Here is a 27666-nt window from a genome sequence, read left to right as displayed (position 1 = left end):
GAGGGTTAGATCTCAGGATGATGTCATTAATAGCCAATCAGAAAGCTTGGAGACCGGCAGAATCTTGCCATGTCCTAAGGCTGAAATTGTAGGATCTTTGAAAATGTCCTTTCCTTTTCTCGAATCATGTAGCCCCTTTGTCTTGTGCGCTTCCTCTGAGGCTATTTTTAGATTTGTGGTTGTGGCAGAGACTGCTTCTGCAAAAGGTAACAGCAGCTGACTCTAAACACTAAAGAGGATATCTAAATATAGCCACAATGGAATACGTGTTGAACAAATTCAATAACTCATGAAGGATCTGCTTTGTTGCTGTCCACATACTGTAAATAGATCACTGCCTACTTGAGGAGGACTTTGCAAAGCTATTATCTGTAACCTGTGTACCTAAATTTAAATGATAAATAAATGAATAATGATTCACTTATTTATAAATCCAGCAGACAGAAGGTAAAGTCAGCTTTCCTTATCAATTAAGACTTTTACCACCCAGCAAATATTGGTTAAAAATTCACCTTCATCTTTTGCTCTGCTTTGATCTCCACCAAATCCTGAGTGAAATATGAGTCACTCAAATATAAATCCTGAGTCTCTGTCAGTGCCAAATATTGTCCACTAGCAACCTGTGTACGTCCTCTGCTATCGACCACTCTGAAGGAATCTCCAACTGGAAGCAGAAAGACAGGAGAAAAACTAAAGCTTTCCTTAAAAGTGAGGGATGATTGCCTTGGGTGTTAATTCTCCACACTTTAAAGTGGTGTAACACTTCTATAGCTATTTCATCTTTTTTAAGTCTGCTGTTAACTATGAAGTTTCTTTAGAGCAGCTTTAGAAATCATTCGACGTTTTCCTGAAAAAAATAGCTTATTAAGTTCTTAACCTTCCCCGTTGTGACTTCTTAGGGCTTACATAGTAACCTGCTGTTCGATTAGCGCTCTGTGCTACAGTGTAATCAGGTAATTTAATATCGTGTCAAATTAGGTTTAAAGTACAAATTCCTTCCTCCGTTGGGGAAAAAACCTATAAACCCTGTGGCAATGTGATTTGAAGTAGCTTTTTTTTTTATATGAAATCGGTCACATTGCGTCCACTCTTCTCTCATCCATACTCCCATGACCGAATCCCTCCTCGTGTATTGTGGACCCATTGTGGTAAAACTATTAAACTTTGCAGGAACTCACTTTTTCTCCTCCTTTGCCATGGGAAAGCTACAACATTTAAGCAGTAAAGCTTCTATTCTTTCTTTTCTTTCTTCTCCTCAAAGTTAGTCACCAGCATTCTTGTGATCCCATTAAGCAATCTCTGCCGTCAGTAAGTGAAACTGCTACATCACATCACAAGGATATTAACTTACTATATTGTGTATCGGCGTGCTTTTTTTTTTTTCCTACAACTGGACAAAATGTCTCTCTGAATACATCTGGCCAAGCTGGTCAACTCCACAGAGCCCCTAAACTTGGATACAGTCCACTTATCCCACTGACTGACGCAAATATACATTAATTCAAGAGCACACAGTCATAGACACACATCACAAGGGCAGCACACAGTCATAGACACACATCACAAGGGCAGCACACAGCAGGTTTCACAGATAAAGACAAGGACAGAGGCTCTAGTGTTCTCAGGATCTGAGTCCCCCCCCCCCTCCCTCCATGGGGCCTATTTCATATCCCACCACCACCTGCATCACTTATCAGCCCCAGCAGCACTCACTTCTCCAACTCTCCAAAGCGGGACCTTATTCAGCCATTCCACTTCATCTTCTGCCCTGCGCATACAGACCAAGATCCTTGGTTTTATCAACTTGGTGAATATAAATTAGATTTGACCGGCCTGGGTGGTCAATTTTAAAACAATATTGCACTCACTAAATCTTCTGTTTGACAAATGCCGAATCTCATTATGTATTTTTGAATCTTCAGTTTGTAATAACCTTAAAGGTGACAAAGATTACTCTGTGCTGGCATGCCGAGTCAAGAGGAGAGGAGAAGATATGAGGTGCAGCAGGGAAAGTGAAGAACACATGATTGACTGGCTGCAAAGTCTGAGTCTTAAGCTGCTTATCAAAATGAGGCGAGTCAGTTGCAGAGCAATCACTTTTTAATAAACTTGTGAGAGCTGGCATACTGAAATGCATATTTAAATGGAAGCCATGTGCAGGCTGACTGCATAGTTAGCCCGCGCCAGTGAGGATGAAAAGTTACTTTAATTTGCTCCTGACTGTAATATTAACATCATCCGTCTTAAAATCTTTCTGATTGCTTCTAAGTATCTGAAGAACATCTTTGCTAAACTGTTTTGAAACTTAAGGGAACAGTAGCTCATATTCACTGTGCACATACAGTTTGTGCATGTGTTGGCTTTTTTAAGTTATGTTCGATGAGTGTCTTTCTGCTGTGTTGAAACTTGTTGAAAAATACACTTATGAGAAAATATGAGATACTCCATCAACATGCGCACAGATTCACAATAGAGGGGCTGTGGCTTTTGGCCTTTATTTATTTTTTTCTATTTTTTTCATGATGTTCCTGTTGTATTTATTAGGCAATGTTCTCCAGACCTGTAGTCTGCACTACTCTGCGGGCAGATCTGATATCTACTACAACATTATTATGACATGGCCAGTGCTCAGCAGAGATGGTGTCTCCCTTGAATTTCTATTGAATCCCATGCGGGTACAGGCTTCGAGGATTAGTTCTTTATAAAACATTGATATTTATAAAACATGATGCATGAAGCTTATTGTGTTCAGTTTAGACAGGCGGTGGCTGATGTAGCCATTTTCTTAGGTTGTGTTTTCTCCTTGAGGAATTGTATTATCTACTACTGTGAGTGGTAGTTCTGATCTTTAAATCTTCATTTTAGCTTTTTCATTCCTCTCACTAGTTCGTTAAAGGTCTGTTGAAGTCATTGGTCTTGAAAAGAAAGAACAAATCCGAAACCGATAAGATAGAGATCAAATCTGCTAAACTTTTCAATTGCTGTCCAGCTCTTTCACACTTGGGAGGATGCAGATTCTAAAGAAAAAGTTTTCACAGGCAGGAGAAGAAGGAGAAAATATCCCCGCTCTGGCTCCTTAGGTGGATGTCCTCCTCCCAGTTGCAGCTGTTCTTAGCATCTCTCCATGCCTCACCCCTCAGGACACCACTAGCCCAGCAACGGTTGTCAAGGGAAACCAGCAGACATCTGAGCCGATGGCTAGGTTGACACACACCTACTCTGGCCATGGCTTAATGAAGTGTGCACACTGATAGAGTTTACTGGCAAACACATACACACTCCCAATTGCGCACACAGGCACACTAACAAACACACCGGTCCATTAAGCAGCACTCAGTGTCTCAGTTAATAAATGACAGAGGAAATATTGAAAAGCCTGTTCCTTTGTGCATGACTGAGGAGTTACGCAAACACACTATCTTCTCATTTTCTCTGTCACATGCTCACACAATCGCACACAAATTTACTCTTGATTATTGCACAACACGACTGGAGCATGTTCAACAGCACCCCCTGGTGTGGGGAGAATGCAGGGCTTTGCAAAAGTAGCAGAAACTTGTTTGGTAGAGAAAAGGCAGTGGCTGGAATGCTGCTTTGGACTGATCAGGTGCTGATGTGTGTCAGACAGAGCAGCAGACAGACATGCGGCTTGTGCTGGTGAATAGAGCTGGCCAATAAACAAAGCTGTTTTCTTTTAGTTGCCCTCACGACTGCTCTGCCAGCGGCTCATCTCTTATCTCCTCTCTGCTTGTTTATTTTGTTGATTTAACAATGCATGAGAGAGACAGAACTGGGGAAACAAGATGACTTATGTGCAAGAACGTAACTATTGTCTTTACTCAGGGACTGAGTTATTGTTTGCTTTTACGCGAACTGTAGAACAACCTTTTTTAGTAGCTTACATAGAGTTGAACTTCATTGAAGTTGTAGTCCATGCAGTAGGAGGGCTATTAACTTTGGTCTGCATTTAAAGACCTACAAGTCACACCCACTCACTATGAGCTATTCCACTTGGAGGCACTAAGCAGACAAATCCATTCCTATACTTAATTTGGGCTCGGTTGCAATAAAGAGCTTTACTGTTGTTCTTGGCATTGCTTTTATCATAAATATGTCACCAATTTTTTTTCTTAAGTCATTCAGTTCTGCTCTTCTGTTGCTGTTTTGACATTACATCCAGTGACCCCGCGACTGCTACTTATTCACAGTTCTGACACCCATATGCACACACTACACCGCATGTCTGGAACTCATCTTTTTGCCCACTGCCTGTTTATGCATTTTTGTCAGAGCCAAAAGTCTGGAAGGCTTCTGTTTCCGATCACACACTCACACACAGCCTGTATATATCCCTGCACTAACAAATGTATCTTAATTGAAAGGTGAATTGCACTCACCGTTTGTCCCACATAGCTCTGGGTGTCTGCAAGTTTGAGCTGAGACAGATGTTGCGGTGGTTTCAGCTAGGAGGTGGGGACGGATGGTCATTACCAGCAGCATGGTAGCTGGAAGATGCTTCATTACGCAAGAAATAGGGGAGTATGCAAAAAATACAAAAAGGAAATGTAGTCATTTGCTGAGGAATCAAAGATGAGGACATCTGGAATCACAGTGACTTTTTCAAAGCCACTAATGAGATTTCATTTGTCAGATCCATGCACAGTAAAGCTCATATTGTTTTATTCATCATATATATAGCCAGAGAGAAGACTGTAGGGAAGCACTGTTATTGTTTACGATTGGACACAATGTGACAGTGCCAATGTCTCAAATGCACCCTGCAGCTGTGGGTCAACGCTTTCTCAGAAAACAGGGGCACGGTGGATTGAACGTGTGACTCAACCAATCACAAAGGCAAAGAAAAATGCCTGTACAGGAAAGAGAAAAGCATTTCTAAACAGAAAAACAACAACTTTACTCAAAACTACTGAGTATTCGTCAATAATTTGAAAACACATTAAATTCATGAGGTCGAGCTCTGTTTGAGGATAGCGTATACTGCTGTCGGAAAAAATTCTCAACAGCCTGTTGTTCTCCACGTCATGATATCTTGACCTGAAACTGATGCAAATCGCTGAAAGTGTTGGTCATCGTGAGACGGAAAGATTTCTTTATTCACTAAAACCGTGGTTATTGGTGAGTTCTGAGAGTGGACAGTTTTCTTTCCCATTGAGCCGTAGTATATGCTAAAGGTGAACTACCTATTTTATCCCCGTCCCATCGTCATTTATCAATGACATTTCCCTATTGTGTGAAAAATACAAATGTGTTGAGAAGTCTGAAAATTTTACTTTTGTAACTTGTACTTGAAAAGGTTGAAACAGATACTTAGATAGGAAGTCAGATAATTCCTGCGTTTGAGTCATAGTGGACGAATGTGTTGCTGCGTTGAGTTTCAAAAATGTTGCGGAGCTGCATTGTAATATATCACTTGCATCGTCAGAAATGTATCTATCAGATCAGCAATCAGTGAGTTCCTGCAGGCCACCTCCACAGACGCTCACATAAAACCCTCTTCTGTAGTCTGGCAGTTGCTGTGCGCAGCGCTGGCTGTGGGCGGAAGAAAGTAATGTGATAAGTGAAGGGCATGGAATCAGGTGGTCTCAGTCTGACACAAGAAGGAAGGCTGATAGAAGAACAAAGGGTCTTTAAGCACAAGATGCAGAGGAGTGGGGAAATGTGGTTACAGTTTATGCAAGCCTCTTTGTAACTTTGAGGAAGTAAGAATTAGATTATTTGTGTACTTTTAAATAATTTATTTCAAGATTTTTTTTTGTTTATTTGTCATAAATCAAGAATTTACTGCAATGCTAGTAGCTTTTCTTTGGTCAATTCAGTTAGGTCAGCCATAACATGCTAAAAAAGAGATGGTCAATGTGACATTAATCACTGGTTTACAGACTACCTCAAGTTTAGTACTGGAATATCGCCATGTTAGTTTTTTGGGAGGCATAAGTGATCGTGTTTGCATGAGAAGGGAGGAGCATGAAGTCACGGTGTTCACCTGAACAATAAACTGGACTGGACTCATAACACTTTATAAAAAAGGTCAAAGCAGACTATATCTGATAAGAAAACTCCGGTCCTTTGGAGAGCAGGGAGCGCTCCTGATAACCTTCTTTGACACTGTTGTGGCATCAGCCATTTTCTCTGGAGTGGTCTGCTGGAGCAGCAGCAGCATCTCAACCGCTGACAGGAAGAGACTCCACAAACTGATCAAGAGGAAGGCCAGCTCTGTCTTGGGTTGCCCCCTTGACTCAGTGCAGGTGGTGATAACAAAACCAACATCAATGATGGACAATGTCTCCCACCCCATGCAGGACACCATCAGTGCACTAAGCAGCTCCTTCAGCAACAGACTCCTTCACCCCAAGTGTGTGAAGGAGCGATATCGTAGGTCCTTCCTTCTTGCTGCTGTCAGACTGCTTAACAATAAATCTAAATAAGATAAAATGTGCAGCTATAAAGCAGGATTTACATGGGAGTGATGCTTAAACGCTTGGTGGCCGGTGAGCCTGATCAAATGGACGATTAGTTATGTGATTTGATTGGCTTGCGCCTCCGCTGCAACTTGGAAAGTTGAACTATTCTCAGCTTCCCACTACAAACTTCTCTGCCAAAACAAAGCAAAGGACCGAGCATTCAATTTGACAATATAAGACTTCACCCCATCGAAAGTGACTAACAAGCCAGCCCGTTAACGTCTGAAGCGCGAATGTGAATTTGTGAAACTTTTGTTATTAGCTGTTACTTGCCGTCCCTTCATTGATCAAAGCAATTGCGAGAACATGCACGAATGTTTGAGGTGCACATTCTGCTTAAAAGAGAATTCTTCAATTTTTCAGTTTCGTAAAAGTCTGTAAAAAAGTGTGGATTTTCTCCTAAAGAAAACATTGTGCCTGAACTGTTTGAAAGGCTTCATCAATCCAGGCATTTCTTCCCACACTTGTCTATAAGGATAATGCCTACCTGGTGGCATGCTTGGCATATTTTGAATAAAGTATGAGCAGCTGCCAGGCCATTATTGACCAATCAAAGCAAACCTTTTTGGGATCTGGGGGCCTTATGGAGACAGGTGGTTAAATATAGTGTTTCAGGCAGAAGGGGGCAAAAGATGCTTCAGCAATGTAATGTGCAAGACTGACAATGTTTTGTTTTTTTTAACACGACAGCATGTAAACCAATTAGATGCCCAAAATAAAAGCATGAACCAGTAAATGAACAATTACTTACTAAGAAAAATGGATATGAGAATGCCTTTACCGAAGAGCAACAATAAATTGAAACAGATTAAAAACAAGCTACACCTGTCTGTGGAACAAATACATTGCCTGGCCCACAACACTAACAAACAACAAGTAAAGAACAGCCATGAATCGAAACACTATTCCACCTGAGTGAAGCTCACCAGTCAATGAAAATCCTCTCTTATCTCCTTCAGTAACCTATTAATCACTTCCATCAACTCACAGGCATGGAATTCCAGACAGTTACATCAGATAACGTGTCTCTTTGTGGCCCAATATCTGCTTAATCGTGAAATTATTATTTTTTTAAACAGCCTCCGGTGTTAGTAGACCACAAAAGAAGTTGAGGTTTTATCGTCTAATTCCGTCTAATAGTCTTGTTGAAAGGAATATTACAGCAGTATTAGAAGCTTGATTTATTTTTTTATCAAATTTGAATAAGAAGTTTTGTGTATGTGGCTCACTTCCATATGAACAGATCATTTGATATTTCAACTCTGATAACTTTTACATGATAAAGATTCTGTCACAGTCAAAAGGGGACGACGCTTTTATGTGTATCACTATTCATGGCTTGAGGGTATTGCCATGTGAGCCCTGCTTTTATAGCACACAACAGGGCTTTGTATCTCACTGCATAGTTATGGGACAGTAATAGTTGGGGAGAGTTGGCGTGTGCACACTGATGCATTCCTCCATAAGTAAGTGATGGACAGAAAAGTCACTGCAAACAGCAGGAGGCCCTGCAGCTTGTAAACCTGGTGTTCACGAGCAAATGCTCCTTGTTGTCTTTCAGCTGAAAGGGGCCATCGTTTACTCAACGCTGGCAGCTGTGATAGAGAAAATGACATTTTTGAGCCGTTGGTGCCGTTGATACAATTCACATGGAGATCCCTTGTGACACTCCTGAAGAAGGAGGTCATTTATGGCCTGGAATGCTGACAGTAAAAAGCAAAGGAGGGCAGGTTGTTTGGACCATAGGGTGTAATTGCTGGTTTGGAGGAGTTGCTTAGATTATGGGTTTGGTTTCAGAAAGACTGACCTGTTGGCTGGCTGGGGTGATGGATGTGTCAGAGGAACTTGACACATAAACACTGACACCACTACTGCTGCCTTTTAAGTCATTTAGTTCTTTGTGTTGACTTAGGATTGCAATTTTTTTTCAATTATATAACACTAGTGCTTGCAGATTTATAAAAAAAGAAAAGTTTGTCACAGGTTAAATATTCTATACTCTGTAACCATGTTGATTATTGAAGGAAAGGATTTTTAAAAAATGATTGAGCACCAAAAATATGCAATGAATCACACACTTTCACACGTCCACATAAATCCTAATTAGATACCCCAAAATATTACATTTTGCCAATTGTTCATTAATGAAAATGATTAGATTTTATCGGTCAGGGGAAAAAGTATGTGAGCTTTTACAATAACCAGTTGTTTTGAAGGATCAGTGTAATCATTATCAGTGGGTGCTGTTTTATATAAAGAAGAAAGACCAATCAATGTCAGATTTTCTCAGCTAAACGTTTAAGCAGTAGTACAAACAGTCAGAGATAGAGCAAATTTGAAGTAGATTCGCTGTTTTGCCTGCTTTCAGTAATCATACAGAGAAAGAGCATTATAGAGCGCAATATGAACAAAATCACATCAGCTTAAAAGTATGACTAAATGAGTAAGTGATAAGTGTTTGAGCATATGTGAGGGTGAAAGAAGCAAACTTATGACTCCATATGTTCAACATTACATGTCAGCGTCTGCATTGTGTTTGCTCATGCACTCATCCCACCAGTGTTAATTACACGGATCACAAACTTGGTCATTGATCCCCTCACGTTTTCTTGTTAAAATAGGCCACTTTGCGCCTTCCTCTCGTACATTCAGGTCGGGTCACTTACATCAGCAGCTGCAAAGATGTTAACTCATGCACAGATGCAGCTCTTTCGCCTCCTTTAAAAACACATATTTAAAGCCAGCGAGCATGTTTTCTGACTCAGGCAAAGAGGACAGCGGCGTTCTCCCTAAGCCCACAGACACAAGTAAATACAAGGCTTAAGTGGCTGCTGTAAGGTTCCTAATTTAAAATAAAAACAACAATGCCTGCAGGACCTGCACTTGTCGTCTTCTGTCTTGTTGATCAGATGACTCGATCGCTTTTTAGCTGGCTGCACATGCTGAGAGCAGTTTGGCTGTGGCTCATAGGTAGGTGATGACACATTTGGATGCATGCAAATGTCTGTAGGGCCCCACACTGGAGACGGAGAGCTACACAAGAGACAGCATCCAGACAAAGTCTTGATAAGGAGCAGACGAAGTGTATATGAAAGTGTGTGTATGTGTGGGTCAGGGATTTTCACACCTGTTAGCCTCTGGGTTTATGAGTATATCTGGTCTGTACCTTTTAACAGTGTCCCATATTTTCTCTCTTTTTTTTCCACATCTACATTCATTCTATGACCACTCTGAAGCAGCAGTAGAGCTTTTAGCCAGTGGGTGAGGGTCTAGTCGCTCAGTGTCCTGGAATGCAGTTGACTTTCTAAATCCCCACCAGTCTATCCTGGGGCTGTGGGGCAGGGCCTATCTCAGGCCCTCTTTTCCATGTGAGCTACGTCTGGAATCTCTAAGCAAGCAGTTAGCTGATTCTCCCAGCTTGGCTTTTTCACCGGCGTTGGGTGTGTTGATTCAAAAGAGCAATGGAAGAAGAAATTGCAGATGAAGACAAAGATTGCTCACTTGGGGAAGGTAAAGCGCTTTGTGACATGCCACCCGCAAATTAATTCTCATCCTTTAGAGGTTTGAGTGTGTTCTGTCTGCTGAGTGTAATTTAGTTAGCAGTGGGGATACTGTGTTTGGGAGTTAAAAATAGGACTGGAAGTACATAAGACCTGCTGCGGCTCTGAACTTGGGTAGTGTGGGGGTTTTGGTTGGTGACGCACTGCCACTTTATATTTCTCAAAAGCCATACCTGCTTTTTGGGTTTACTGATCAAAACAATTTGTGAAAACAAAATAGATAAGAAAGAAGAAATTTAGTCAATAGCACACAGAAGCAAAATGCGGCTACAATGCAGGCGTTCAGCTGTTGCAGTAGTTATATCCACTGTTACCTTTACATCTGATCCAATTTATGTTTGAGTGCAAGACAAGAGATGTATTTTTCCTTAGCCTTCAGAAAGTTAATGTTTTATTAAACAACTCACAAAACAGTGGCAAATCAATGGACATTTACACCTCAGCTGTTGAAGAGCTGAACTCTGCAAGAGGTCCTTTATTTTCTGACATTACCCTCTGAAAGGTACACATTAAAACTCTCGATACGTGCCCACAAAACAAGACAAACGATGAGCCTTATTGCTTTTTCATCCCCTGTTTTCACACTCGAGCAGCCATCCTTCTTGATTTCCCTTTTTTTCCTCTCTTCTTTTCTCTCCTCCTCTCAAATCTCACTGCTTTCACTTTGATTGATCTTCACAGTGCTCAACATTGTGATTGATTAATAAAAGATTATAAAGGTTTAAAAATGTTTATGTACTTGAGGAGGACCATCTGTTTGCTTATTTCACATATAAAGTTTCAGTTTTCCAGTCGGACACATGCTTAATGACACATTTCTTTTGCTGTCATGCTATGGAAAAGCTTGCATTATCTGGAAAAAGACAAACAACTGCGTATCGGTCAATGTTTGCATTTACAGCACAAAAAAATAACCTTTTGAAGATAGGCTTTAAACTGTACGTAGTTATGTTACATTAAGAGGATTGCATTTATCAGGAAACAAGTAGCACTTTTGCAGTTTTATATCTCAGATGGTTTATTGGCCTTGACATGCCTTCCTCGTGAACTGCGAGATAATGACAAACATGTACGCACTAGCTGTTGATGTCAAAACATACAGTCATGCAAAAAAAGAACTACACACCATTGAAATTCTTAACTTTTGAACATGCAAACATTCAAACCTCTTTGACACAGTACCACTAGTCTGATGTCAGCTCATCAATCACTGCTCTGTGCTCAGTGTGTGAGATGTTGTCTTCAGTGTATTGTCCATTTCTAACACCCCATAGAAGCTCAGTGTGATTCGGATCTTGGCTCTCTGACTTGCTTGATCAGATTCTCTCCATTTCTTCTTTTTGAGCCATCCCTTGGTGGAATTGTTAGTGTGCTGTGGAACATTATCCTCTAAAAAGATCCACATCCAGTTCAACTTCAACTTTCTGACGAATGGTTCTACATTGTAGATATTTAGATTCAGGTTAGGGCAACTGCTTCTTTTACTTAACTATGATTGCCAGCAATGTAGCCTAAACGTCTGCCCTGTGGCAACACAACAAAGCCTAGTTTATTTGCCTTAAACCAGTGAATGGAAACTGACTGATTTAGATTTTTTTTTTTCACTCTTCAAAAGACTTCCTTTGCTAGCGAATGGAAATGCAGCTTGTGAAACAACACCAAACCCTTGGTCTGCACCTAACAACTCTATCTTTGATTCACCTTTTCAGAGCCCTTTATTTTCTTTGCCTCTATATTCTCTGCCAAACAGTGGCTTAGCTCAAATGTTTTTTTTGGACAGCAAATGCTTTTTCCAGGCACACCTCCCATTCAAGTCAAATCTGTCTAAATTTTTGCAAACACTTAACAAACACTTGAATGTTAACACCAACCACTAAAATAGTTACCTGCAGATCCTTCAATTAGATTTTGGGCTTGATTTCTTTTTGCACCAAAGGTTTCCCTATTTGTTCTGGGTTTTCTGGGATGCCAGTTGTAGATGAAGTTATTTATTTCAAATTATTTGAGATTTACACTAGATTTACACTACACTAGACTCATAGGGATCTAACCTTTCCTAAAATATTGGCATGTTGTCACCCTTCAATACAAAGATGACATTAGGGCCTCAATGTTATAATGTAATTAGAAGTTTGGTAAATGTGATCAAATGTGATAAATGTCAGGATGTGATGGATTTTTTTCAACGTCACTATTCTATTCTCCCAAAAAGTATAAAGTTTTGTGCTTAACTTTTTGCATGCCTATGAGCACTTTACATTTATTTTAACCCCTCGTCTTTGTGTCTCCTCTGCCCCCCACAGAGCAAAACAAAAGCAACCTGAAGGTAACCTCATCAGAGGACGCCGAGCACGTAAGTCGCAGACAGGCCTCCCCAAATGGGACGTCTCCCTCAAAAGGGGACGCCAAAGGCAGCCGTACCGTCCCTCGAAGGCACACATTAGGAGGGGCCCGCAGCTCCAAAGAGATCCTGGCTATGCAGCCATCAGATATGGACAAGAAGAGGGAGGCCTTCCTGGAGCACCTGAAGCAGAAATACCCCCACCATGCCTCAGCAATCATGGGACACCAGGAAAGGCTGAGGGAGCAGGTCAGTGAGTTCAGAAAGTTCACTGGTTGAGCTCACATTGTGACTTTAGAGACACTGGAGTAAAAGTATATGAAATATGAACTTTTAATATGTATTGTTAATATTTGTTACGAGTTTAGCAGTTTTTTTTTTAGGCCACAGCTTTAGGTTTCCTGGCCCAACAATTTATTTTCCCCAAACCTCATTTCCTGCTGAATTAATCTGTGCGTTAGCAGCTGAATAAGTTAGCAGCTCCCTTTTGAACATATTTTTTGCTGCTTTATTGTCATCTCTACAACTAAACAAATGATCACAAGGACTCAGTTGATACATTTGTAACAAGCTGATGTTACAACTGCACTCTGGATGAACAGGGCAGATAGAGATCTCAATTATTCAGATTCCAAGTTTCCAGAGAAGAAGTCTGAAAATAAGATAAAGCCTGGTTCATTGTTCCATTCTGCTGACACATTAAAGTCTAAGATGCACACAGTGGTGGGGAATTTAGATATCTATTGTTTATCACTCCATGAATCAGAAAAAATATCTAAAAAAAATATAAAAATATTTCACTATGATTTCTCGGAACAAAGTGTGATATAAATCAGGCTGTCAATTATGTATGAGTAAACCCCTCGGTGAAAACCTTCAGAATATTGGTAAGAACAGATTTAGAGGGAGGTGCTACTAAAGTGGAGATTTCTAGCTCACTTTTAAAAAACTAGCAAATATCCCCGAGAAACTCAACTGCAAAATCAATTGCTTACATTAAAACCTGAGTTTTATTTATATAAATATTTCATATTTAAATTCAATATGAGACATGATCTCATTTAAAATGCGATGATCTGTAAATACGTCCAAACTAAAGTTAAAAAAAAAAAAAAAGATCTGAAGTTGATTTATGGATGTCTTCTTTCAACTTGTCTCACAGTTGCACGGTGCTTGCTGTGTCTTGCCTGAAGGTAGATTTGTCACCAATTTATGAACATTTGAAACAACTGTATTTGCCAAAACATTGTAGTCGAGTTCAGTTAATCCCAGTACGACTGCATTTAGCGTCTGAAAATTCATTGAAGATACGCATACATCGATTAACTATAAAACTATGACTACTGTGACATTTAACTATGTGTAGAGCGCTTTAGTGTAGCGTGTTTAAAAATTACAGTTATTTTTACTTTTCTTTGTAGACTGCAGTGACACGGCAAAGCTATTCCACCTCTCTTTTTGCCGCAGGTTGAGTTATATCCTATAAATCTGCCTGTCATGTTTTCCCTCCCACAGCTGCAAACTGTGAACTATGAGGGAGTAGGAAACACGCAAACCACAAAAAAGTTTGAATTGGCCATTCTCTGCTGTTTTAATCACTCATATTTGACTTGCTTATAGCTTCAGGCAGGCTTGTATATTCTAGGCGACAGAGTGATGTATAACCCATATGTTTCCCAGTGTTGTTTTGGAGCTTTTAGAGGTTATAAAGTGTGGCTGTGCCTTTAAGCTTTCTGAAGTTAACAGCGAGGGCAACACAGATTGAGTCTCCAGGTGGACATTTTGCTCACCTGGTCATTGTCTTGTGTGTTTGCTCTGGGTCAGAGGAGACAAAAGGGAAGAGCAAACTGGCTTTGTATCCAAAACAATTGAGTTAATGGAGAGACTAGCACCGAGCCATAAGGGAGCTCCAGGCAATTGTACAAGGCGTTGTACAAGAGGGATTTTGCGTTCAGTTTTCAGACCAGCATGCAAAGTAAACCCTTTTCACGAGGCGGTGCTTCAGTTCTGAACTCTGTAGTTTTGCATATGCAGCTGCCTAATATGACTCATGATGTATTATGGTGCGCTGGTTTGTTTCCCTTCACTTATTAAAACACTGATGTATGTATACAAATGAAAAACGGAGGGAAGGCTTGAGGTTTGGGTAGTTGTCAGACAGGTATGATCAGCTCTGGGGTGGAGTCAGAGTCGTGACTCATGATGTCGCTGCTGGAGGGGCTCAGTTTACGTGTAGGTGCCTGTAGGAGCGGACTGCCTCTGTGAGAGCTGCGTGTGTGTGCAGGAGCGCTCTGCAGAGCGGGCTATGGACCTGACGATCGTCTATAGGCATGGCTCTCCGTCCGTGAAACTTGCAGAGGAATAAAAGAAAAAAAAAAAGCAGAAACTTTTTACGTAGACTGGAATACATGTGTCACATCGGGGCCAGTTGTTCCGATCGGAAGCATTAAAGGTAGGATATATCGAAAAGGGCTTTGCGGTAAGTGCATTTGCACCCATTTAAAACAACCCCGTGTGTCATTGTGAGTTGCCAGCTACTGCACCGTTGCGCGGATTGTTGCGCTTTGGAGAGAGTAAAGAGTTGAAGTTTTTAATAACCGCGGCGTTCAGCAGCGCTATCAGGTGCTGCAAGCTTCCAAGAGGCGAATGTTGCGTGTCGTGGGACTTTATGAGGAACCCTAAACAACTCAGAAAAACTCAAACCGCAACGGATGTTTTCTCTTCACTGATAATTAGATCGACGCCTTGAGGTAGTCTGTGGTAACTCAAAAGGGCGCAATCACCTGCATCTCCCCATAATGTTAAGGACAGGGTACGCGTGTCGTTTTAAATGCAAGACAAATGATCTATTGTGATTGTATTAGTTTCTTCTATTTTTTTTAAAACCATACTGCATGTTGCGTTATGCACGAAAGTCATGATATAGTTATAGACAGTTATAGACAGTTATAGATTGTTGATGGTTGTGGCACGTCTGGTTGCTGTTGTTACCTCACGATTCTCTCAAAGGCACCAGGAAGAAGTTAAAGGAAACGTTTTGTTTTTCAAGTATTTTTTTCAATTATATCATATTCTTTTATATTCTTAGACTTGTTGTTTTCATCTGTTGACATCATTTAAGCAAGATTCAATTTTAAAATGTAGTGGAGAGTTGCTTTTTTTTCTTCTGAGTAAAACCTGTTGGTTCATGATGATTTGTCAATTTTCTTGACTTTGCCGTAACATCTCATTCTTGGTGCAATCAGATGTGCAAATGTGGGACTTGTCTTGGTGATTATATTGCCTGTAACATGCCCAGGAATGCTGTGGTTTGTTTTAGTTGTTTTTTTTCTGATTTTGCAAGTATTTACAAGGGCAACTGATTGCCTGCCATCAAGTTAACTTTATATTGTTGTGTTTCTGAATTATTATCCAAAATATGATTTGGGCCATTCCAGGCTCATAAAGAATTGCGTCTGGAACCAACTGTACTCAAGGGCAGCTGAGTATCAGACAATGCTTTAACATTGGTAGAGATAATGTAAAAAAAAAAAGCTCCGAGATGAGATGAGAGATGCAGTGATGTGTTGGTGCTGACTATCAGTTCATGAGACCTGTCACTTTTAACTGATTTTGGAATGAAGCAACTCATATGTTATTCTGATGTGTGGGATGAGACTTGAGTGGTGATGGCTCTTGAATTTTTTATGTCAAAGAAGAAGACGCAAGATGCTGTCATAAAACAGGCTGGTTTGGGCATGAATTTTTGGCAAGATGATTGAAAATCCTGTTTGGCATAATCTCATTCGGGGTGTCAAGAGTAATGCAATCATAAACCCCTCACAGAAGCTGCAGAAAATGAAATGTTTATTGAAGTGTTTGTCATTTGGTGGTCTGGGGGGGACTCATTATTCAGCTTTGTGAAGAAAGACTAAGTTACCTTTGCTCACGGTTGCATTGTTGTGTGAAAGAGGGGAGGACTCGTTGCGGTTCCCACATACATGTAAAGATGCCGATCATACAGGAAAAGCAGCATCAGTGGCAGTGCATGCTTCAGAGGTGAGAAGGAAATGTCTCATGGGGTTTGAGTTACAAAGGCGGAGATTTATCAAGGTCAGGTGGAGGTTGAGAAGATAATGTCACAATAGTCTGTAAAGTGGGTGACCTCACTCCATTCGGAATGACCACACAAATGATCACACATACACTGACTGACTTGAACTGCATGAGATACCACTCTTCTTTCTTCTTCTGCGATCATCAAACCCACAACAAAAGCAAGTGGTTTAATTTCCTCTGCTCCTCATCAGACCTTCAAAGTGCTGGATCCCACCCAAGGGAGATGAGATAACATCCCACTGGCCTGACTACCACCCATCCTCTCACCCCTCTAACTCTCCGCCCGGGGGCTATGACTAGGACCGACTGAGCTGCTTGACCGATCCCAAACACATACACACACACACGCACGCACTCTGAATTCCCTCCTTCCGCCTGTGTGTCAGTTTCTGTGTGTGTGATGAGCTGTGACTTGGCTTCCCTACGGAGTGGAGCGGCCATGTTAGGGCAGCTGTCTGCAGCTGTTGGCAACAGAGAAGCAAAGTGACAGACCTGTCTGTCACTTTAAGCTGCGATAATTGATTGGCTGATGAGAGCACAGATTATGATAACAGTGTTAGCATCAAGATGGGACCATTGCCTTCTGTTTGACTGGGGCTCATATTGTTGTTCTGTAAAAATAATTTGGTGTTTTTTGGTTTTTGGTTGTTAAAAAGTTGTTTAATTGGCACTGAACAGAATAAACCACCAGAATCAAAACTGATTTCTAATTGGTTTAATCTGGGTTAATATTAACAATGTATATCTAATATATAAATATAATAATTGGTGGCTTCAAAATAGGTAGTGGCATTATAAACTGAGCTACATTTATCCATTTATCAGAGGTGTGGTAGCACTGACACTGGCTGGCACTGCAGGACCATCCACACAAGCTACATATTAGCATACCTCTAGCCCAGCTGAGCTAAAAACATGCTGCGTTTAATGGAAGTGGGAAGTCTCAGCTCAAAATATCATTTTTGACATCAGTGCGTCCAATCCAGGAGGTGGGATAAATCCATTGCTGCCACCAAGTGTGCTTTACTGCTTCTTTTGAGCAACTCTCATGAACAGTCATATAGTCCACTTAACTGAGGAAGAGATTACCTAACAAGCTGCGAAAGTTACTTTGTCCAATGTGTAATCAGATCAAGAATTCCAGGAAAAGGTTTTGCATTTGCATTGCTGCGGGAGGTCCTTCTGGGAGTTTGACACAAAATGCGAAAGCTGATATCAGCAAGGAAATATGTGCTGTTTTCTATGAATTTTTTATTTTTATTTTTTCCTAATTAGAGCCTGGAAATTGCAAGTTCCCAGACACAGCTGAATGCAGCAATAGACTCTTTGGATTTGAGATAAGGATCAGAATTAGTATGAGCTCATGACAGTAGCCATCAGAAACGCCTCTGGTGACATGTGCACTTAAATCCTGAATGTACTGTAAATTGACCACATCGGTATAACACAGATACACAGACTAATATACACACTCGACATTTGTGTTTTGCTTTTGAGAACGTGTTGTTGCACCAGTGAAACCTGTTCAATAAACACATTATTACAACAATACAACTCAATATCTGTCTGACAGTTTAAATGGTCTCTGACATGCCACTGACTTTGTATAAAGTTAGTTTGATTAAAAAGAAGATAAATAAATTGTCTTCCCATGTGGTTGTAGCCTTACGTGCTCCAATTTTCAGAGGCGGTCCACCGTAATGAAATTACATTTAATGTACAGTAACTGTTTGCTCAGCTCATTGCATTTACCAAGCAGCTTGCCCAATTCTGTGTTAAAACAAGTTTCAAGACAAAGGCTCTTTGGATCACTTGCCCAATGCTGATGCTGTCAGTCAAAAACATTTCCCAAAAATGCAAGCTGAGACCATTTTGAAATAGCTCCTCACATATAATTAGTAAAATTGACACCTAAATCACTTTTTTATGTACCATAATACAATTATGTTATATTTTCAAGAAAACTGGTCAGTTTTTGACAACATGTAAACTTGAACACAGCCGATATTTCATGATCCATTTAATAAAACCAATAAGTTTGATTTCATTATTGACACAGTAAGTTTTCCTCTTCATTGTAAATGATTAAATAATCGTAATACACTTTGTTTTGGTTATTCCCTAAGTTCTGATTTCCATCTCTTCAAGCCTGGATGTGCATACACTTTCAGTATTATGTTGTGCATGGAATTTCAGTTTAACCAATGCACAGTTTTCATCTTGATTGTCCTGCTGATACAGATTTTGTTGTAGTCAGCAGCAATAAGATTTGAAAACAAGCAAAGGCTGTTTTTGTTTAAAGAAAAAGACTAGATTCAATATCAATAATGTTTTTGTCTTTTCTTAAAGTCAAATTGTGTTATTGCTTGGCAATTTAAGCAAGGGGACATTTATTTATATTGCACTGTAGCATGATTATGATTTATTTGCTTAAATAGATTTTGTGAAATACTATAGAATATAGAATGCCATTAAACTGTTCATCATTTGAGAAGAGAGTAAGGATCGAAGGTTTTAATGGGAACACAAATTAGTTAACAGCAAAGAAAGTACTCACACATGAACAGATCATTTAAATAAATTAGTAGTTTGACAGCATGTCAGAAGCAGATCAGTGGTATGAATTTAGCATTGATGAAGAACTATACTTTGTAACCACATTATTGAGGTGGCAGCCCAACAATTCACAATGAACTCAGCTACATGAAGAATACTAATTTGTGAGAACAGAAACTAAAACAAAGTATACAATTTTCTCTCTTCTTTTTTAATAGGCATTACAACATTTGGCCAGTCTCCCACATGCTTTTCTCTGCGGGTTCCTGTTCCTGGCACTCGCTTGCTCCATAGAATCAAGGTCAACTAGATAACAGTGGCTCCGAGTGTGCATCAGCTCCCTGCAGGAGAGCAAAACATAATCAAAGAAAAAATAATAGAACCAGGGTTAGTCTTGAGGAAATATTGTTTTCTGCTTTCAACAAAACACTCAAGAAAGATCATTTGTCAATATCAACTCCTGGCTCAGATTGTCAGCCAAGTGACCGAGGTACTAAAAACAGCACAGACTCAGGTATGGCATACTGAAGCTTTTTAAACCCAAGGACATATTTTCACACCTCTTTATTGCAGCACATGTTGCTCCTTGTAGCTGAAAGCAAGCAGTCAAATACTGTTCCAGCAGGTCCGCAGCAAAACATCTGTTTTTAATTATTCAACCCCAAATAAATGAACAGGTGCTGTTTTTAACAGCCACCTCTGCATGAGGCGACACTCTGAGACTTACTTTCAGTTACACAGACAAGAAACACAAGGTTAATGATGGGCATGCGTTGACCTGCTAGTTAACTGGGGTTACGTGCCGGGGGGGTGGGGGCGGGTTTGAGGGGTGCAGCACCCCAACTGAGAGGACAAGTGGTCAATAGAGTGGCGCCAAGGCTATGTCTAATCCCGCTGTGTGTCGGTGGGGGCGGGGGTGTTAAGCTCCTCTGACAGAAGGCCCTGATGGACCTGCCACTGATCACTGCTGATAATGAGTCAAGCCAGACAGAATTTTACACGCTGTCTCAAACACAACGCCAGTGCGTTAATCAGACCAGCTAATCAGGTCTGAGCTTTTTCAGCAGCAAAACAGAGCTGTATTACTGCTGCCTTAAATCAGTAACGGCAGAGTTATTTGTTTTGTTGCTTTTCTGGCCTAACAGGTAGGTTGTGGTTATGAGGGTCCTAAAAAGGCCACATTGTCTTGACAGGGAAGAGCAGTGACATTTTTAACCTTATGCCCTTACATTCCTTTAGAAACAATTAAGACTATTTGTCAATGTAGTAGCTTCAGTCTGAGGAGCCTCACCTTCCTATTCTTTGACTTATTCCATCAACTTGGCCGCTCTGTTACCAAACTACTAATCAGCTAAGGTTTACCAGTACAGAAAAGGCAAACAGGTAATTCAATTATTCAACAAAATTTGCAGGACTCAGAAACATTAATGGAATCACTGAGTTTTCTTATCCATCTTTTGCTGGTTACCACAGTTTGGAAGCTAAGACTAAACTTTGAAAGCATGCATGTATACGTGGTCAGATATGTACATCCATCATGTTATTAAGTAATGACAGAGAGGTAATGAAAGCAGTCTCTGGCATCAGCTGCTAATGTAGAGTTATGCAGCTCCACACCAGCATAATTCAATGGTGGAAAAATACAGCGTATGTTCAGATGTCTGAACACCTTGGCTAGAAATGATCTGGGCTAATACATGACATGAAATGTGAAAGGTGAATATTTACATAAACTCCCATGACGTTCAATAGATTTTACTATGAATGAAAGATTGAATCACAAGCTTTGTCTTTGTGCGCTGATGTTTAAAGTCGTCTTTAATTTGGAGTCGTGTCAGGTAAATTGTCAGGGAAGGAATGCCCTTATGATTCAGATGAATAAAAAAATGCAATTTGTCCACCATCACATCGACCGTAAAATAGTGTCATGATTTAAATTTCACCCGATCTGATTTCACCCTTTCTTCAGTCGCATGTGTTGTGTTTATTGAGCTCTTGATTTTAGCCCTCATGGTCTTTGCTTGTTTTCACTGCTACGAGAGCAGTGCTCTCTGTCATATGCATGTTGGCATCGGCAGATTGATGCTACTACAAGTGGTTTAGAGTCTGATTTTGTAGGTCAGTGGCCACATTTTAGAATCTTGTTCTAAACAACTTGTTAATAGGTGATTTTAGGTATGTATTCCTAAAGTAATATCTGGTGATATGATGATGAGGTCACAAATCAAGCATTAGCCTTAGCTATGACATTATCTGTGTGGTAGCAAGTAGCAACAGTGGAGACTTACGCTCCTCCTTATCCCTAACCCACAAAAATGCCTTTGCACAGTTTGACAAACATCGGACTAATGGTTGTCAAGATAGGCAAAGAGAAGACAGACAGAGATTATTTGATTTATAAGTGAGATGAAAGGAAACAAGTGCAGTATATGATTTGTTTGCATTATCTCTGCGTTCTTTGAGCTGAAAAGCTAGCACAGCTCATACTTCAGATATCTGAGGGTGTGTGAAAAAAAATCTGCATTACAATTAAATCAATAGATTCTATGTATTTAAATTGGAAATACTACTTTGTACGGTGGACTGTTCAAGTTTTTTCATTTATTGGCAAAGGCTCCTCCAGAGCTAAGCGAGAGTTGCACATCCCCGTTTTGTCTGTCTGTACCTTTGGTATGCAAGTCTTTGCATGCAGTCCAACATCTGGACTCTTCCTTGGGCCAAAGACATGAGCCACACTTCAAAGCAAAAGCAGAGACAGAGGTGCACCAGGATGATTTCACTACTGATAGAACCAGCTTCAAGCATCTGGTTCAAACCTTATGATGATCTCCTGTGCTTTATTTCCAGTTAGCCCTTCTCAGAAGAGTTAACGGGGTGGAGTTTGCATGTGTAGATTGAGAGCAGGGCTAAACAACTCAAAGTCAGATTTTGTAGATGTTTGAAATATATTTTCAATCACATGAAAGAGAGCCCAGGCTTTCCTTGCACTAAAGATGACATAGATGATAGGAAACACCTGGAATCTGTGTAATATTCTATAGCAGGCAGTTATACCAAGATCAAGTGGCCAATGGAATCTGTAATGAATTCATGGTTTGACAGAAGTGGAGCATGTGCCACAGTTACCATGGTCAAGTCGAGTGTGGCTCATGCTTTACATAAACAGGTCTTCAAATATGCAGCCGGCCAGTGCTGTACTTTGAAGTTGATGTTAACACAGTCAGCCATGTGGCTGGAGCGCAGTGCAGGGAGAACCTGATGATGATTTAGCACTGCAATCCTCAGTGGCTGTTTTTGTTTATTGGCAGAAAGATTACAAAAGTTGCAACTTGTGTATGGTTGAATAACCTAGATCTGTCAGGACTCTGTGTCCGTTTATGGTTATAAAACCGAGTTATAGAAATAAGCCACTCGGAACAGAGGTAGATCATGGACACCGTGTTACTATCAGTCAGGAAGAGAGAAAAAAACTGTGGATTTTAATGTGGATCACTGGGTGCTGGTCTGTCAGGCTTAATGAAAACTTCAGCTTATCACTGATTATCTGCCTCCTTTTTTTCGACATGCATAAACACGCCGAGAAACTCTCCTCTGGGAGAGTGAATGAGTGCAATAAATCTTTGCTTCACTGGCGCTGGGAGGTTTTTGGTGAATCCCTGATTAGGCACGAATAGCAACGTCATTATCAAGGTTAGTTTCATGGTGACTTGAGACTTGACAGAAATACTTTGACCTAGAAGCAAGAAAACATGAGCTGTTTTATCATACGTGAAATGATGAGATGGAAAAAAAAAAAAAAAAGTTTGGCTTCAATACCTGAATAAGGCTGCCTTGTTCATACTGTGAGTCTGTATGTGTGTGACATCAAGTAGAGGACACTGGACTCTGATTCTTCATAAGAGAAGAAGGCCCTCTTTGTCTTGATGTCCACAGGATCCAAGCTGCCACATGCTCACATACACACATAGGGATGCTCAAATTAGACCTGGAAGGTCCTCCATTTTACCACCAGACAGACTCTATCTGGATAAAACCCTGGTTTGTGATACTGTTGGCTATCTGACAAATGCGTCCCCTTTGTGTTTCACTTTGAAGGAATTCTCTGAACATGTGAGTAACGTTATTGCACTCTTCTCAGAAGGCCTGAATTTTCAGTGTGACTTACAGTTGACTTACGGTTTATATTAAAGAGCAGGTCCAGACAGGGCGAAACGCTGCCGTTGTCAGCAAATAGTTTACATGTATTTGTTTGGTAAGTGAGATAACAAGCGGGTGAGACAGGGGCGTTATGTGTGCACATTCATAGATGTGTGGAAATTGTAGCATGCATGGCCTGTACCAGTTTTGGTATAAGTCTTGAGCTGCTCTTATGAAAAAAATTGGCTGGAGGGGAAGGCTGAAACCACAACACGGCTTCTTGGTGCAATATGTTCCTGTGACGATTATTACATTTAATAGAGCATGCTTAGAAGCATTTCAGAATGGCCACCTGTGTGTGCCACTGGACAAGAGCCAGCTGAGTATTTTGTAATTCTGCCATAGGCTCCCAGGATCCCTGAGAGTAGAGAAGAGTCTTATCTCCTTGTGAGCAGGGGAGTCATCTGTCTGTCTTCATACATAGCCTCAATGAGGTGGAAGCTGAGACTGGACGTGGGGATTAGTGTTGAAGCAGCTGTTTTAAGATCAAATTTATTTTCCTAGCCATGTGCAGAAAAACATTGCAAAATTTAAAGCAGTTTCAAGTATCGAGAAGCTGCTGGAAAGGCCCGGAAGTAAGAAATATTCAAGCATTATGATTTGAGCAGATGTCCCCCCGCTCTCAAACAAAATCTCAGTGTCACACAATGATGCTCAAATGTAAAAAGCACACATACAAAACAACAACTTCCCCCTGCTGTCTGCTTGATGTGGATTGTGTGTGTGTGTGCGTGTTTGTATTGTGCTGCTGGATCGTTAGGGACGTGGGGGCGGTGTGTGCATCCGCACTGGGGTATAGCAGAAAGAGAATGGAGCAGGACAGGGCAGTTGTGCAGAGCAAGTGCTTCAAGTGCTGAAATAACACAGGAAGAAGAGACCCTGTTTCCTTTAGTCCAGGGAGTTTCCAGTCTCACATGGAAGTCACTGTTAGAAGATTGAAGCATGTCGAGAATGGTAAATAGTGCATTTATGTTTTTTGAGACCTCTAACGTGTTTGGCACTTAAGTTGGCTTTAAAGTCAGATTTTTTATTGCACACAGACAAAATGTCTCTGCTTTTGAGTCTGACATTTCAGAACCAGCGCTGGATGTTTGCGCAAAGTTGACTTCTGTAACCTTGCTAATTCACACGAGGGGAGGATGCTTGCTGGCGATAACCCTGATTGTTTCCGAGTTGTTGAAAATATCATAAGCTGTGCAAGAGGTCCAGCCTCATAATGACTATGAGCCAATAGACACAGTAATGTCTCTGTTCTGACGATGCTCTTTGCCTAATATTTCATGAACTGACAACAGTTCTGAGTATTGCTTTGCACGTATATTTTTTTGGCATGATATTTTATTATCTATCTGTGAATAGTCAGATAGATAATAAACCCATCATTGTCATTTTTGATTATGGTTACTATAAAGTCATCTAAAAAAAACTTGCCAATTACCAAGCAAACCCATCTTTGAAAGGTCATCTGGGGATTGTGACAACAGGATTAGAAGAGGAATGCATCCGAGGAGGGAGCGGCAGAGGGATGTGGTAGCAATGAATGGGAATAGATGACTGGGGGATTTTGGTATAATGTCATTTAGGCTATGGAAGACAAAGGGTGATGGTCCGTCCACAGACAGCATACAGACCAGTTGATTGACAGGGGCTTTAGTCTTTAGAGTTGTGTAGAACTGCAGTGGCGCTGAGTTTTATCAAACGTGTGTTTGTTTTGATCAGATCCAGCTTTGTCTATGTGGTTTGCACAACTGTATTTCTAAAGTGGAAGCAAGAACAGTCTTGGTTTAATGATTAGCTCTGGGACACAAAAAAAAAGTGTATTTCACTGGAATGGGAATCTTTGAATGTTGTGTCACAATGAGGAAAGTTAAGGAGCAACATAAACAGTCTTTAAAGCACTCTGTTGTGCTTATGTGTTTGCCATGTAAATCAGGCCAGGTAATTACAGGCAGCGATACTTCTGCTCCCCAGAGCTCGAGCTAATTTAGCATCCTAAGTGGAAAGTCACGCTCACAACGCTGGACTTTCATTTGAGGCCATATTTGTCACCACCTCTGATATTTAGATTATTTCACGCCCGGAAAGACACCATAGAATGAACACACAAAACCTGTTTCTCTGGTTACCTGTGTGGTCCTGCTCTGTTTGAGTGCATAATAGATTTTGTGTGAATGTATGCTATTGTACCCATACACAGGCAGTGGCTGTTGTTCTAGATAAATATATCCACATATGAGCTGGGTTTGGCTGTAGCGTTCGTTTACAATCTCTAATGTAATACAGCCAAAAGGTGAAAAAGATCCCTGCAAAGGTGTTAAGCAAATGTCCTCCATTTAAAGTTTAAAGTAGGCCATTTTTCGGAGAAAGTTATTAGGGCACTAGTTATGTTGATTATATAAGAAAGTAGGTACCAATCAGTTGGCTTTGTGTGGACTGGCTGCAGGTGAGGTGCATGGCGATCTGGCAGCTTTTGAGGCTATGTCTATACTTAAATCTCCATAAGTGTAACAGCAGGCTCCTGATGGGAACTGCCATTATTTTTAACAATCGTAATTTACTTTAATCGCTCCAGCTCTGTTCCTCATTTCAGCCTGTTTGTCAGGAACCAAGACGGGGGCAGCTTGATATGATGTAATCCATCTTGCCTTGACTCTTATGACAAAGCTTCATAAGAGTCAAGGCAGGTGACACGTTGAATTGAAAAGCATTTATTCTGTTCAAAGATGCTCAGTAAATGGGAATGGAGTTGGATTCTGGCAGTGATGGCATTGTACATCACGTGTAAGAGCACTGACCTGTTAAGTCTGAACGTTATGCAGACACACAGATCTGAGCTTTCTTCCTTATGACAGCCGACTGTTTTTCAAGCCACTGTTGCATAAATGTTTGTAGGATGTCCTGGGTTTGGGTCAGATTTTCTGGAACAATGGCCTGACTCACTCATGCACACACTCAGTCTCTCTTTGTATCCCTCGTTTTTACTCACTGTCAAGCAGACTCACACACACTAATGCACAGCCAGAGCATAATTTAACTGCTTTCACTCTGAAGTCTATTTTCTCCACAACCATGGTTGTTTCCCTAATCACTTCTGGCCCACATTATGCTCTTCTTGACACCCATTTGATATAAAGGTCTTCCAAGTGTAAAGGTCAAGAAAATTTATGACTCGAGGAACAGGTTTGCTGCAACAGAGATGTTTTCATCTCTAAGCGACGCATGAGAATTTCGATGAGGCACTGAGTTATATCCAGACCTGCTCTAACGTACTCTAATCATGGTGACTATTTGACGCAGGCCTTATAATAACAGCCCGCTGGCACTGGCTCCAGCTCTCAAAAGACAACCAACCATCACTGGAGTCGACATTTTCTGATTTCTTTGACACATTCAAGCTTCATATTCTGGACACGGCCCATCCCAAGGGGCTCTTTTCATGACTTTATAACTTGTCATATTCCTGTATATAAGCTAATGTTGGTCTCTCAGTTTCGCATTCATCATAGCTGTCAGATCAATGTGGTGTGCAGAGGGAGCTGCTGCTAAAGGAGCAGAATCACAGGCTATGCTGTTTTGACTGAAGTGTGGGAAATCACTGGTGTGGAATGCACTGTAGGTGTGAACGGGTTGAAGCAGGTTTTACAGTGCTAATCAGCGGTTGGCCTGCGGGTTTCACATCTGGACCTTAAAGCGCAAAGGGGTTAGCTGAGGAGGGAGTGTCTTTGGCGCAGCATTTTTTTGGTAATATCATATTCTAGCCACCGTCAAGTTGATGATCTATGCATGCATGCAAGAGAAACAGTAGGGGCAAGCGAGAAAGAGATGTTTATCCGATCATCATTTGTCAGATGTGGTTTAACTTAATTACCCCTTTCCATAAGACGGTGCAAGGGATCATTTGCAATTTCCTCTACTTTTATGTTCTACTTTAACTATGATTTGCGCCAGGGTAATTCTCCTTCATAATGTAACATGTTCCTGAATTTAGGCAGTAATGGAAAATAACAGCTTTAACTTGCAAGAAAATGCCATTTTGAAACGATAGATGGCACAATTTTCTTTTTGGCTTTTTCTTTTAGATTTTTTTTTAGTCAGGGAGTTGGCCACTACAGTCCCATCACCAGCAGCTAATGATGAAAATCAAAAGTGTATCCATAAATATATATAAAAGATTAGCATAGCTATAAGAATATGCTCACCACAGTGACTTCTCCATTATGGTGGTGAGCATATTTTTTTAAAAAACAACTAAGTTATAATATTTGAAGCCTGAAGTTTGTCATTTAGTTATTAGTACCCTGGAACAAAATGGTTTTAAGGTGGTTTCTCAAGCCGATGATATTGCTTTTTTTTTTTCCTTTAAGCTTTCCTCTTCGGGCCTTTTGGCTACATCCATCTTGTAAGGTGTCATAAAGCTACTTTACTTAAACTG

At 40.6% G+C, this 27666-nt stretch overlaps 1 protein-coding gene across 9 annotated transcripts in view; it reads left to right on the top strand.

Moving 5' to 3' along the window:
• The window catches only part of kiaa1217 (KIAA1217 ortholog), a 120402-nt gene that overhangs the window by 60816 nt on the left and 31920 nt on the right, over positions 1-27666 (top strand). For 7 of the 9 annotated variants that reach the window (XM_075452114.1, XM_075452109.1, XM_075452118.1 and 4 more), the window contains one exon: positions 12346-12632. In XM_075452114.1, the coding sequence (XP_075308229.1) occupies positions 12346-12632 (287 nt within the window). Of the gene's footprint in view, positions 1-9887; positions 9993-12345; positions 12633-14591; positions 14836-27666 lie in introns of those variants that run through there. The other 2 variants (XM_075452115.1, XM_075452116.1) reach the window with 2 other exon arrangements.

This window comes from Odontesthes bonariensis, chromosome 20, assembly GCF_027942865.1.
Source record: "Odontesthes bonariensis isolate fOdoBon6 chromosome 20, fOdoBon6.hap1, whole genome shotgun sequence".
In the NCBI taxonomy this organism is placed as follows: Eukaryota; Metazoa; Chordata; class Actinopteri; order Atheriniformes; family Atherinopsidae; genus Odontesthes; species Odontesthes bonariensis.
The sequence above is the reverse complement of the archived record's forward strand: the minus strand, read 5'-3'. Positions and strand labels throughout refer to the sequence as shown.